The sequence below is a fragment of the Gadus morhua genome, chromosome 12, assembly GCF_902167405.1.
Source record: "Gadus morhua chromosome 12, gadMor3.0, whole genome shotgun sequence".
Taxonomy (NCBI): domain Eukaryota; kingdom Metazoa; phylum Chordata; class Actinopteri; order Gadiformes; family Gadidae; genus Gadus; species Gadus morhua.
In genome coordinates, this window is record NC_044059.1 from 2,175,677 (window position 1) to 2,188,477 (window position 12,801).

General features: G+C 45.5%; 1 protein-coding gene across 3 annotated transcripts in view; it reads right to left on the reverse strand.

Moving 5' to 3' along the window:
• Positions 1–12,801, reverse strand: part of raver2 (ribonucleoprotein, PTB-binding 2) — a 126,611-nt gene that overhangs the window by 107,612 nt on the left and 6,198 nt on the right. For all 3 annotated transcript variants that reach the window (XM_030372819.1, XM_030372820.1, XM_030372821.1), the window contains exon 2: positions 5,733–5,799. In XM_030372819.1, the coding sequence (XP_030228679.1) occupies positions 5,733–5,799 (67 nt within the window). The remainder of the gene's footprint in view (positions 1–5,732; positions 5,800–12,801) is intronic.

Here is a 12,801-nt window from a genome sequence, read left to right on the forward strand (position 1 = left end):
CTGTATTTCGCTACCATACTTGATGAAAAATAAAGAAGATGAGGATGTCTGCATTGTCTTGGGAGAGTGTAGTCTCTAAACTCTCCCCAGGCAATGCAGACTGAATTTAAAGTTGTAAATCCAGAGTTAGGGATTATTTACTATCCATGTTAAAAAGAAGAAGGAATAATGCCTCAGATTGCAATTTTTTTAAATATTGACTATGCTTAAAGGGACTCTCACCTTTGTTGCATTTTTACACTTTTTTTGGATAAGGTTAAATTGGTATTAATAAGGTAATAACACTCTCATATGCAAGACAGACCCACCAGGAGTAAAAACAAACAATTATTTTACTCTTTATGAATATCTTCACGAATATTTCGTGAAAACTTCAACCAATACAATTCTTCGGACCGAAGGACCTTATTGGCCGACAGACCTGTCTGTTTGCTGCATGGATGTATAAGGTTTTCCGTCTGCTTCTTGTGGCGCATTCGGGCCCGCGTCATCAAGGCGCGTCCTCAACTAGAGGGTTTGTTTTGATTCCACGGCAGACAGTAGCGAGTAGCGACCGTAGCGACTGTAGCGACTGACGGTGGCAGACTAAAGTGGTCCACGGCGTACTGAAACTGCACCATTCAGTCCGAATAGGGGACTCATCTCGGACTCAGACTCACAGAGTTACCCTCCTCTGGAGCCTCAGGAAGACCTCCAGACTGTTGGCCACCAACTGCACCATTCAGTCCGATTAGGGGACTCATCTCGGACTCGGACTCACAGAGTTAACCTCCTCTGGAGCCTCAGGAAGACCTCCAGACTGTTGGCCACCAACTGCACCATTCAGTCCGATTAGGGGACTCATCTCGGACTCAGACTCACAGAGTTACCCTCGTCTGGAGCCTCAGGAAGACCTCCAGACTGTTGGCCACCAACTGCACCATTCAGTCCGACAAGGGGACCCGATTCGGCCTCAGAAGCCAAGTGGTCCCGCTCCCCTGGATGATTCTCAGGACCTCCAGACCGTTGGCAACCAACCGCATCACTCAGTCCGATTAGGGGACCCGTTTCGGACTCTGACGCGAAGTTGTCCCGCTACCCTGGAGCTCCAGGAAGACCTCCAGACCGTTGGCACCCAACCGCACCACTCAGTCCGATTACGGGACCCATTTCGGACTCAGATGCGACGTTGTCCCGCTACTCTGGAGCTCCAGGAAGACCTCCAGACCGTTGGCACCCAACCGCACCACTCAGTCCGATTACGGGACCCATTTCGGACTCAGACGCGACGTTGTCCCGCTACTCTGGAGCTCCAGGAAGACCTCCAGACCGTTGGCAACCAACCGCCACACTCAGTCCGATTACGGGACCCATTTCGGACTCAGACGCGACGTTGTCCCGCTAATCTGGAGCTCCAGGAAGACCTCCAGACCGTTGGCAAACAACCGCACCATTCAGTCCGATTAGGGGACCCATTTCGGCCTTAGACGCTACGTTGTCCCGCTACTCTGTTTGTAATGCTCATACACCTTTCTTATACTCAGTGGGACCACTGTCCTTCAACATGGGGCCTCAAAACGGTATCACACGAAGCCCATAAAATTACAGTGAGCCACCTGCTAAATTTATTGTTTACTAGACCCCTGGTAGATATTATGACCCCTGGGAGTCTAAACACAACACATGGGAGTCTAGAACTTTTGTACTCGGGATGAAGGCGGGATGATTTGAATGTGCTGTAATTCTCAAATGCAACAAAGGTGAGAGTCCCTTTAAAGGAAGCAGGATTATTAGCATTTTTTTTACTTTATTTTGTTTTTACACATTTGAGGATTTTATTTAAAGTCACATTTGTCTCGTTATCTTTTTTGCTGTTGTTGATCCGAAAATGATCCGACCCGTGACTCAAAAACCGTGACACGATCCGAACCGTGAGTTTTCTGATCCATTGCACCCCTACTATTGTTGGTGGTGGTGGAGAAGGGTTAGCAGAGGAAGCGACAAGAATCTCAGATTCTTCTTCTGAAGACGACAGTGACAGGTTGGCGAAAAAGGTTCTACACAATTCAAAGTTCAGTCATTAAAATTACACAACGAAAGCCAAAAGCACAAGATGTGCAGGGACCGCTGCATCACACAAAGCTCCCAGCCCCTCCCCACCTCATTTAATAGGATAGATGAGAGCAATCGCTCGACGGAGAATGAAGAAATGATCATCAAGTTTAACACCGCCTATAACATCACTAAAGAGGAACTCCCGCTCACAAAAAAAAAAATATGGTGCTACCTAATTTGTTTTGGTGCTACTAAATGAAGAGCTAGGTGGCACCAGTGTTACCTGTGAAAAAGTTAGCCTGGAGCCCTGCCCGACACAGTCGTTTGAGAATCATAATATTGTCTGGCGCACACAGCTTTTGGCCGTGATAATATATCATAATATGATATTATTTAGATATAGAGCTACAGGAACCGCCAGAGCACCCGGAGTGTTCTAGAATATTTACAGAATATGGCCAAAGGCGACGTGCGCCTCGCCATTGCGATACATCCACTGTAAACAGAGCGCATGGTACCGTGGCCCCATGCTTCTCTCCTCATTTGCATTAAAGCTACAGACACCAAAACGGCGTGTTAAAGGAAAGCTCTATGTGCGACTGGCTCGTAGTAGCTGTAATTCTGCACCCCGGATGAATTTCGGGAATGTCTTCAAATACTGTGTTGGGGGCCCACTAATACCTATTTTAAAGCATCCATAAAGTAGCATGCCATGGGACCTTTAAGAATAAACAACGGTTGGCCTGTTCATAACTTATTTATCTATATCTTTTAATGTAATAATGTAATAATTTTCATGAATCTTTTAGCAACCTTCTTTTTGGGTTCCCCGCCATGTACTTCGGGCCCTACGCACCCTGCGTACTCTGCATATGGGGAGTGGCGGCCCTGCATCCAGACATATGTTCTAGTCCTGATATTCTCCTGATATCTCCTGCCGTATGTGTGAATAACTTATCCTGACCTTCTACCCTGAAAAAAATAGTACCCCTGATGTAGAATTTTCTCCAGAGGAAATGTAAATTACCTTAAATGTGAATGAGGAGTAGAAAATCTGTATTTCTCGCACCACTTGAGTGGGCGTGTTGATGACGCATCGGTCTGCATTTGCATGTCATTGAGGTCCCGTCCACATGGGCGAAAACATTCTTTTCCCCTTCCACTTTCCTCGGCAGCGTTTCAGGTATCTCTCCGTAAAGACGGACAAAAACGTATGTAGCTGTATAAACGCTGTACTACATATTCAAGGCCTCTATGTGGCACAGGTTCTCCACCAAAAAAAGAAGAAGATGAGGCGGAGTATGTGTATCAAGCCTTTGCACTGTATACAAAGTAAACATACAGTCGAGGAGGAGAAAGCAGTTGTTAAACCTTGTAGACTGAGGAGAAAATACTCTTTAATGTACAGTTATGCCGCTTTTCCACCGCACATGTAGCTCGACTAAACTCGACTCGACACGACACGACTAGACACGGCAGCAGCACGGGTCGTTTTCCACCGCAAATAGTACCTCCTGGAAGTGGGCGGGGTCGGCTGCGCGAAAGGGCCGTGACGTATTTTTGTACGCGACGCAAACAACACCTACGCAACCCACACATGGAGAGAACCCACATAACAACAATGGAGGACATCGATTACATTACTATTATTAGCTGGCATGTTGAAGAAGTTGAAGAAGTGGAATATGTTGGCTGCGCCGCTGCTATGGCTGTTACCAGCATGGTTACCATGTCGCTCTCGTGATTTCGTCACACTCTCTGGCCAATCAGTGGCCAGCCGTCTGCCGACGTCACCTTTTAGCATCGGCTCAGCCGCTTGGAACCTAGAGCGAGGCGGTACTAGAAAAAGCAGCCACTTCAGGTACCAGATACCATGCTTTCGCGGTGGAAACGCCAAAAATGCGAGCTGAGTCGAGTCGAGTCGAGTCGAGTCGAGCTGGTACCATGCAGTGGAAAAGCGGCATATGTAATTCAATTTACCAAGGGGTGTATGTGAAGCTACAAAAATAATTAAAATTAAACAAAATAAATTAGATGGAAATCTAACGTTGCCACCTGTTGGGGGGGCAATGACATTTGCGTATCGATGCAGGTTAAACAGCAAAAAATGCTCTATTACTCTGGTAACGCAGTCGTTCGCGGCGCCTTACATCTTCGTCGTTTCTTATATTTGTGTCTAACTCGTGCTCCAATCTTTCATTGATTCTACGGATGTTGTGGATTCAACACTATGATGCATCATTGCAGCAAAATTTAAGATGATCGTGATGAGTTCTGCCCATTCTGCCTCCGTGCTGTCTGTGGTCAAACCAAAACAAACTATAGCGACAGGGGCCACACATATCCTGCCTCTTGCGAACTGAGACCCTACCTCATATCCCGCCCCTTACAATCCCACCACATAACCATCCAGATATTTTACTGATATCTGAATGACACCGATGTCTGCATATAAGGCATCAAGTCTGAATCACCCTCAGGGTCGAATCTCCTGATGTAAAAATTATAATAAAGTGCGGAGGACATGTCTGAAATCAGCTATTGACATTCACACCTCTTATGTAGATACACATAAATGCCCAAGCTCTAATGGCATGTTTAAAAAGTGCATTAAAAAATTATCATAGATACTCCGCCCGGCGAGCACTGCAATAAACTTTCGGCCCTCTCTCTCTCTAAAGAGTCCCTTCAACGTCATACTTTTGAATTGAGCAAAATATTGTTTGAATAATTTATCAAATTAATATAAAAAATATATAAAGAGATTGATCAGAGAATGTTTGGTTTATTTGTCATGCATTTCTAATTTCTTCATATTGTTATTGCTTACGATACAACACGTTGGATCTTAATAGCGCCTTTCACCAGGACCGAAGTTGCTATAATAATAATATTAAAAAAATAATAATAAGTAAAATATATAATAAAATAAGGAAAGAACAGGGTTGTATTGTGGCAGGTGTGTAAATGTCTCCCGCCCTCCCCCCTACCGGCCCTCCCTCTGGACAGACCTGGAGATTTGCACGCCAATTGCCTAGCAGATCGATAAACACAAACTCTCTCCCTTGATCTCTTTTAACCCCAAAGTTTCTTTCAAAAACAAAGTTTAGAATACAATACTGAATCCTACTTATCCATCATAATATAAAAAGGATAATCGGACGTAAAAAACATACTATTACAAACATCAACTTTCATGCAACGACAACGGAACAACATGGTGTGACAGAGCCTCTGATTGAACCAAAAGATAGATGTTCTCGCTCGCCCCGTCCATCAGGGGTCATGGATGCGGCCGCACCAAGCGCTCCTAGCAGGGGAGCCCTTGTTAGGAGATCCAAATGTTCCAGCGGCCCTTGAGGCTTCTTGTTTTTCATCAGCCTCTCGTTTTGCTGTCAAAATGCCTTGAATCTCTTGCACAACGCTGGCCTCTTTGATATCTCAGCTGTTTACGGCGCCCCTCCCGCCATGGTAGGGTTCTGTTTCAGGTGCCTGGCCCGGTCGACCACACTGCGCTAAATATAAACGCTATCTAAGACTTCCTCGGGACCGCAAGCACACCCCAGGGCCAAAGGGTCCACTGTGTCTGTGTGCTGGTGTTTCCCCTTGGACCCACTTGGGTGTAAAGGGCTACTGTGTGTCTGATCATGTACGTTGATGTGTGTGTGCATGTGCAGGGCTTGGTCCCAAGGCCTTACCGGTGCCCTTGTTGCGGTCCACAAAGCAGTACTTCAGTTCGTACTCCTTCAGAAATTCATGGACTTCCTGCGAGAAAAAGACAGAAAGTGGGAGAGAAACAGTGTTTATGGCAGGGGATATGTTTATACATATGAATAACAATGACACATTTCTCACACATTGAACCCTAACCAAATACATCGCTTTTCTCAGTAGGTTGCACCGAGGTAATTCTTCCTTTACGTTCATGGAGACAAGGCCCGGCACAAAATGGACTTCACAGACAGAAATATATCATTCCATTCCCATTTCACTTCTTGGGAATACTTTATCACAAAAAAGAAGGCTATCTCGGAGAGATGAAATGTTCTCCCCTTTCGGCTTTCGGCAGAGTGTGTGTAATTAGAGGCTGGGTCTGAAGGCCTCTGAAGAGTCTCCCTGTATGCAGCACATCAAAGTCAGAAATTACCCACTTGTTTAGAACCAGAGAGCAGCCCTACCCTCACACACACACAACGGTAGGGCTACCATGGTGGAAAGGTCCTTGCGTTTGCCTGCCATTGGGACAGCAAGGAGGGAGAGAGAGCGAGAGAGCGTTGAATGAGCTGGATCTTTGAGTCACCACATTCGTAGTAGACTGGGGCCTGCAGGTGGAGTTTTGCCTGTGGATAGCAACTGACGGCTCGAGGGGTTCCCTGAGTGGCACTGCTTACAGAACCAAGCTTTTGGATGATCACAGAACCTCCCAAGCATCCCACAGCTGTACAGCTGGTCGTGAATAATGGGTCTCGTTTTTTTAATGATATAAGAACTTTCCCTTTCCAGTTGATCGATCTGACATATTAAAATAATTAGAATAGACATTTTTGCTAATAACGAAGAATTGCATTCTGATGTCATGTCACTCCATTTATTTTCGTAATTGTATTCCATGTGTTGATGTGAACACAGCCAAATACGTAGATGCAATACACACGTAGACACGTAGATGCAATCACCCAACTCTTATCTAATTATTGCTTCGCCCTCCAAGAGCTCCTTGGCAATCAAATTCTTATAAAACCATTCATGTGACAAGAGATTCCTCCCCAAAGATTTGCAGTAGCATAAAGTCTGTCCTAGCCCGCGTTATCCCCCTTTTTCTGCCACATCCCCCCCTCATGCAATGTGCAGAAGGAGCCATAGGCTGGGGTGAACCAGACCTCTGGTATTTACTCTTGCACAGCGGCCGTGTCAGTAGACGCTGACGATGATCAACACAATCAAGAGAGAGGGAAGGCTTCCAGTCGTTTGTTACAAAGTGTGGCGGCCCACTATAGCACTGCAGACATGCAAGAAAATAGCTGAAGTAATTATTTCAAAAAGGAGTTTTTAGAGCAACACTGAGAATGACAAAGCAGGTATTTTAGGGGCTACAAACAGAATATATCATATATCAATGGTCAGATAACCTACGCTCAGTTTTCTGCCAGGAAGAAAAAGCTGTTGATTCAATCATTAGTAATTCTTACAGGCATTGTATGAATGTGGTACACTGCCATGGGAATCGATGGCAACGAGTGAACCATTGTACAATATATGTGTTTACTGACATGTCATTGAAACACACTAAAGCTTGGATTGAAAGCAGTATGTGTTACAGTAGATGTCTGTTGGGCCAGAGTTGGTTTTACTTGATATCTTTTCAAGTGTATATATTTCTGTAGGTCTACAGCCTGTTTATAATGACGAATGACCACACCACTCAGCAGAATATCAGGTTGACATTTCCAAGAAGACTATGTCAGCCCCCCAAGCATCAAATGCCGCCCTGGGCCTGGTGCCGTGTGTGTGAGTGATATGAAAGTCAGCTGGCATGGAGGTATTTCCACGGTGGAACTGTTCCATTTAGAGCGCTCTATGTCTGACTTCTGATCTGACTGAACAACACGCCTAACAGGCGTGGGACTAACAGCACTGCACTTTGATGACATTTTCTTCACATCAAACATTTAATTCCCTGTGGCATGGACCGGCAGAGGCCCGGTCCATGCTAGGGTGGGGATAGATGGAAGCTAAGGTGGGGTCAGGGTGAAGCTAAGGTAGGGTTAGGGTCGAGCTGGTGTGGGTTTACATAAGGTAAAGCTGAGGTTTGGTTATGCAGGTTGAAGCTAAGATGGGGTTTGGTTAAAGCAAGGCTCGGGGTTCGGTGAAGCTACGGCTCAGTTCCGTCGGGTGAAACTTGGCCTGTCGTATGGGGGAAGCTACGGTGGGGTAAAGTAAGGTAATTGTAGGCTGGGGTTAGGGCAAAGCTAGGGTGGGGTTCGGGGGACGGTAGGATGAGGTTAGGCTGGCTCTAGGATCAGTGTTCTGCAAGGCGGTGTGCCTGGGAGAGATGAGTGAGGCCAGGCTGTAAGGCTAAGCTGAGGTCGATGGTCAATGTGTGGCCAGAGAGGAGCCACAATGAGGGCAGGGGTGGACTAAGGAAGTACAGAGAGAAAAGGAACCAGATCACTACAGATTTCATTTTATAGGAAATCAGTGCTGTTTGAACGCAAAGGTGTCCATCGCTACTACTGCCTCCCTCTCCTCACATGCATTCTAGTTGGAGCAAAGAAACTCATTTAGGCTTTGACAAGACATTTGTATATCAGAAGGTTAAAACACATTCAAATACACTCTGAAACTCAAGGTCAGAGTGACGTCAATCCCAAGGGTCCTCGTTTGATGAAGCTATGCATGGAATGAGATTTGTTGAATGTGCATACGTCGGTGAGAGAGGGCTTTGGGCGTGAGCCATATTCAGGGGAGGCTGGGTGGGAAAGTGCTTCCTGAGGAACTGTTATCTACAGCACTATGCGTTTGGGTAGACCGTAAATCCAAGAGTTAGGATTGGCTGAGGTGTATTGTACATGAAAGTTATCTTGCACAAGTTCCAATCAGACACAGCAAAAAGAGGTGTTGACAAATCGAATGGACTTAAATATAGAAGGGAAGGACAATCCAGTGGACATGCACATCTCTGAGGGATAGATAACTACTTTGTTAATTCATTATATAGCGACTGACGGTCTAGTTTTCATCATAATTATAACATGCTTTCCTTTTCAAGATGACCCGCTCTGAAAAAGCTGAGGGAAACCTCTAGTAATTGCTGAATATAAATTTAAATTACACCAGTAGGTCTCTCCTTGACCCACTGTGTGTGCCGAGACTGGAGCAACAGGCACAGATGTTAGCAGTGAAACAAGCTTTTCTATGAAACATTACTGATATCCATCACATATCCATTGTCAATACATTTTTATGTGCCATGGTTGCAGTACTTCATAAAGGGATAGAATACAATTATCTTTGGACAACAGTAGTGGAAAATTGTTCCTCGTCTTTATCATTAATGAAAATGAAAGAAAGATATTAAATAAATACAGTCAATAATAACACAGAATGAACGGAGGTGGACCACAACAACCGTGATGGACAACAGTATTCTGTTGTGAATATTATTATTATTGTATTGCCCACAATGCTAACGTAACTGATACCAATACGATGTCAATCTATGTCACTTTATATTGTTCAAAACACCTTTATACAACAAAAAACGTGATATCTCCCTAAATTTTGGCCAAGAAAACTGGCCAAACAAGTAACGAGATAACCGTTACAGGCACATTCGTGGCTAATCTGTTCCTAATGCAAATTGTCTCTAATGCGTGAGAACAGGCTGGGTATTATGCAGGGTGACAGTACGGCGGGTACGGCGGGTAGCGGATGCTGGGTGGTGGGTGCCTTGGCCAAGAGAGACAGGTGGCTCCAGCCATTCACAGCATGTATCCCAAACACGTCAATGTAAGAGATGACAACTCTTAACAAAATGTGCACCATTAACTTACAAGCATACACACAAACACAATGAAACAGCACACACCCACAAACACACAAACACAGAGGAGCAAAGCAAAACAGCTAATTCAACAATTTCCTCCATGCACACTGGCACACGAACACACAAAAGCATGTTAGAGGCTTGAAAACTACCAGCTGGATTACGCCCTGTCCACACGGCTACGATTTTTGTGTAAAAACGCAGGAGTCGTGCACGTTTAGGCCGGCCGTCAAGAAGGACCCGGTGTTTTCGTTGCCTGCTCTTTTGAAACCAGGTCCCAGTGTGAAATTCCTGTTACACTGCCAAGGAAAACGGGGGGGGGATAGTTTTTGTAGGTGTGGACAGGGCCTAAATCGAGGGGGTTAGGCTCTGTGGCTTAACCCCCTAGTGCTCAATCAAATGTGTGTGTTTGTGATTTGCATTGCTTTGCAAACCCCTAACAATTTTAAATGCATCACAAGTGAATTTCATCATCCTGATGGAATTCACTTGTGATTCTTTTAAAATTGTTTAGACAAACATATTTAATAATCTGATACTCATTAGTGTACAAAATGTTGTCTTCTGGAACCGGAAACCACTCATAAGATGCTAATGGTAAAAGCAAGGAAATTGAATACTTAACAGGGCTGGATATGACCTTAAAAATACATTGCTATGAAAATGTTGTCAAAACACAGCATTTTGAAAGCCTGGAAATAACGTCCAAGCAAGAATTATATCCTTGGGTGCATTTTGGCTAAATGCTTTTCAGAAAACATCTTCAACCCACACACGGAAAAAAATCTAAAACCGATTTAATTTGGATATCTCTTCTGAGCTCAACACGGGATTCAGCTCATTTCCAAAAGACGGCTAAGCTAAGCAAAGCATGACAGATTGCCTCAGAAGATGGAGAGCCTCAGCCCTGTGAACCCGCATTAAGGCTGGCCTTCCCGCTCGCCACCAGTACCACACACACACACACACACACACACACACACACACACACACACACACACACACACACACACACACACACAACATGAGGAGGCAGAGTAAACACAGGTGTAGCTCATGAAATTGATTAATGGCACATTTCCACTGGCGGGTGCACTTCGGCCCAGCCCGCCTTGGCCCAGTAGTGAAGGTGCGGTTTGGCCCAGCTCAGTTACGGCTTGCGTTTCCACCGCCGACGTACCCTGATGGTAGGACGGGTTAAAGCCAGATGGCGATAGTTGCAGCAGCTACGTAAGCATCGTGACCTCATAGAAGCCCAACACATTGTAGCTTGCTATTAAATCGAAGAAAAAGAAGAACACAACATAATGAAAAAAGAGCAACGATGTAGGAAATCCAAGAAGGATGTCAAACTTCTGCGCAACATTTTCTTCAATAAGCGAAGCTTTCGCCGACTCTGTCGACCAATCAACAGACTGCATGTGTAGCTCGAATTTGTTGGCATTTGGCACCCTTTCAGACGTCTCAGTACCCCAACGGAGGAGTACTGTGAGATGAGTACGGCTCATCACGGCTCAGCCGGGACCCTGCCCACTTTTGGCGGGGGAAACATGAACCGGGCCGCACCTTTGCAAATCGAACTGTACCACACCCGCCGGTGGAAACCTGCCATATAGGTCCATCTCAGTCGTGGATTGCCCGAGTGCAGTCAGAGCTGGTGAATTCTATAATACTTTGTGCATGCTGTAGCCCCCCTGCCCTACCATCCCATAGTGTATGGAACCGGCGCATCATTCATGCCACACGCTTGTGTTTACCCTGCTCTGGTGACAGCCATGTGGAAAGATTCCACTGGGCATTTGATTTGTTCGGGATGGAACACGGTCTGGGACTCCAATGTGAACTCCTCTTAATCAGGCGAGTTTATTTTCTGCGTGAGTTTAGGTTCTACGGCAGAAATACAAACACAACTGAGCCACCATCGCACAGAGAAACTGAACAGGATTTATATAAGTTGCAATGACGGGCAGACCTGAGCACAAAAAGCGAGTGTGCATATGCATGTGCGTGCATGTTTCAGTGTATGGGTGATTGTACACCGCTTGGAAACAAGCCCTGTCCATTCGAAAGTATACGAGAAAAGGGAGAAAAATATGTACCCGAGCATTTTTTATTTCCCTAAGGAAGAAAACACAGCCTAGTCAAGACATAAACAACTAGTGTGAAATATATCTTGGTGTGTGTGTGTGTGTGTGTGTGTGTGTGTGTGTGTGTGTGTGTGTGTGTGTGTGTGTGTGTGTGTGTGTGTGTGTGTGTGTGTGTGTGTGTGTGTGTGTGTGTATCAAACATGGCGGTGAGTGCTGCCTGCTGTCATAAAAAAAAGCTGCCTGAGCAAATAATCATGGGTTGACACATTCACCCATACACACTCATGCACTCACACGTGCACGTCCACAACATGTATTTGGGCTTTGCATATTTTTTGTTGCTCTGAATAATTGAAAACCTGAACGGATGGCAGATGTCCTTCTGCCCTAGGAGGTAAAACTAGAAAAGCTTGCAAACGTGAATACATTTACATCCTCAATCAGCTACATGTTCTCGTCATCGTCATCCCCTTCGCTCCCTTGCCTTCCTTTTCTCGGCTTGCAACGGCACCTCTTCTTCTCCTTCCCCCTCTCACTCCATCATCTCCCCCTCTACGCCTCTACTGCCTTGTCTGTCTGGTCTTTCATCGCTGTTTGCTTCTCTACTCCTCGCCTTGTCACCTTTGCTCTTCTCCTCCCCCCCACCAGATGAGATGACCCCGGCTGTAAGCGGAGGCCGTGTCGGACTTGGATCACAGACATAGTGAGATACAGTGCTTGTTACCGGTCCCTAAGCAGGCTCCATGGGAGGGAGGGGGGGAACGTGAGACGGAGTGGATGGAGGTTCCGCACACCGAACGGATGACGAAGAACTGGACAAGGTGTTCTCCCTCTAGGGTTGCCTATGACCTCACGGGACAAAATGTCAACACTGGGCCTCGGTGCACAACGTGATCTCCGACCTAAACTAAGGAATAGGATATTGGTCAAAATGACACAAAACAACACATTTGACCGTTCCCTGGTTCAGTGTTCACGTATGACTGGCCGAGGAAACAGCAAAAACTTGTTAATTCTCAGTGGAAAATGCACCGTTTTAAGATTTAAGTTTCATAATTCAATTGCGCTTTGACAACATTTCTCACGATGAATGTGTATTAGCTGTCAAGCGATTAAAATATTTAATCGTGATTA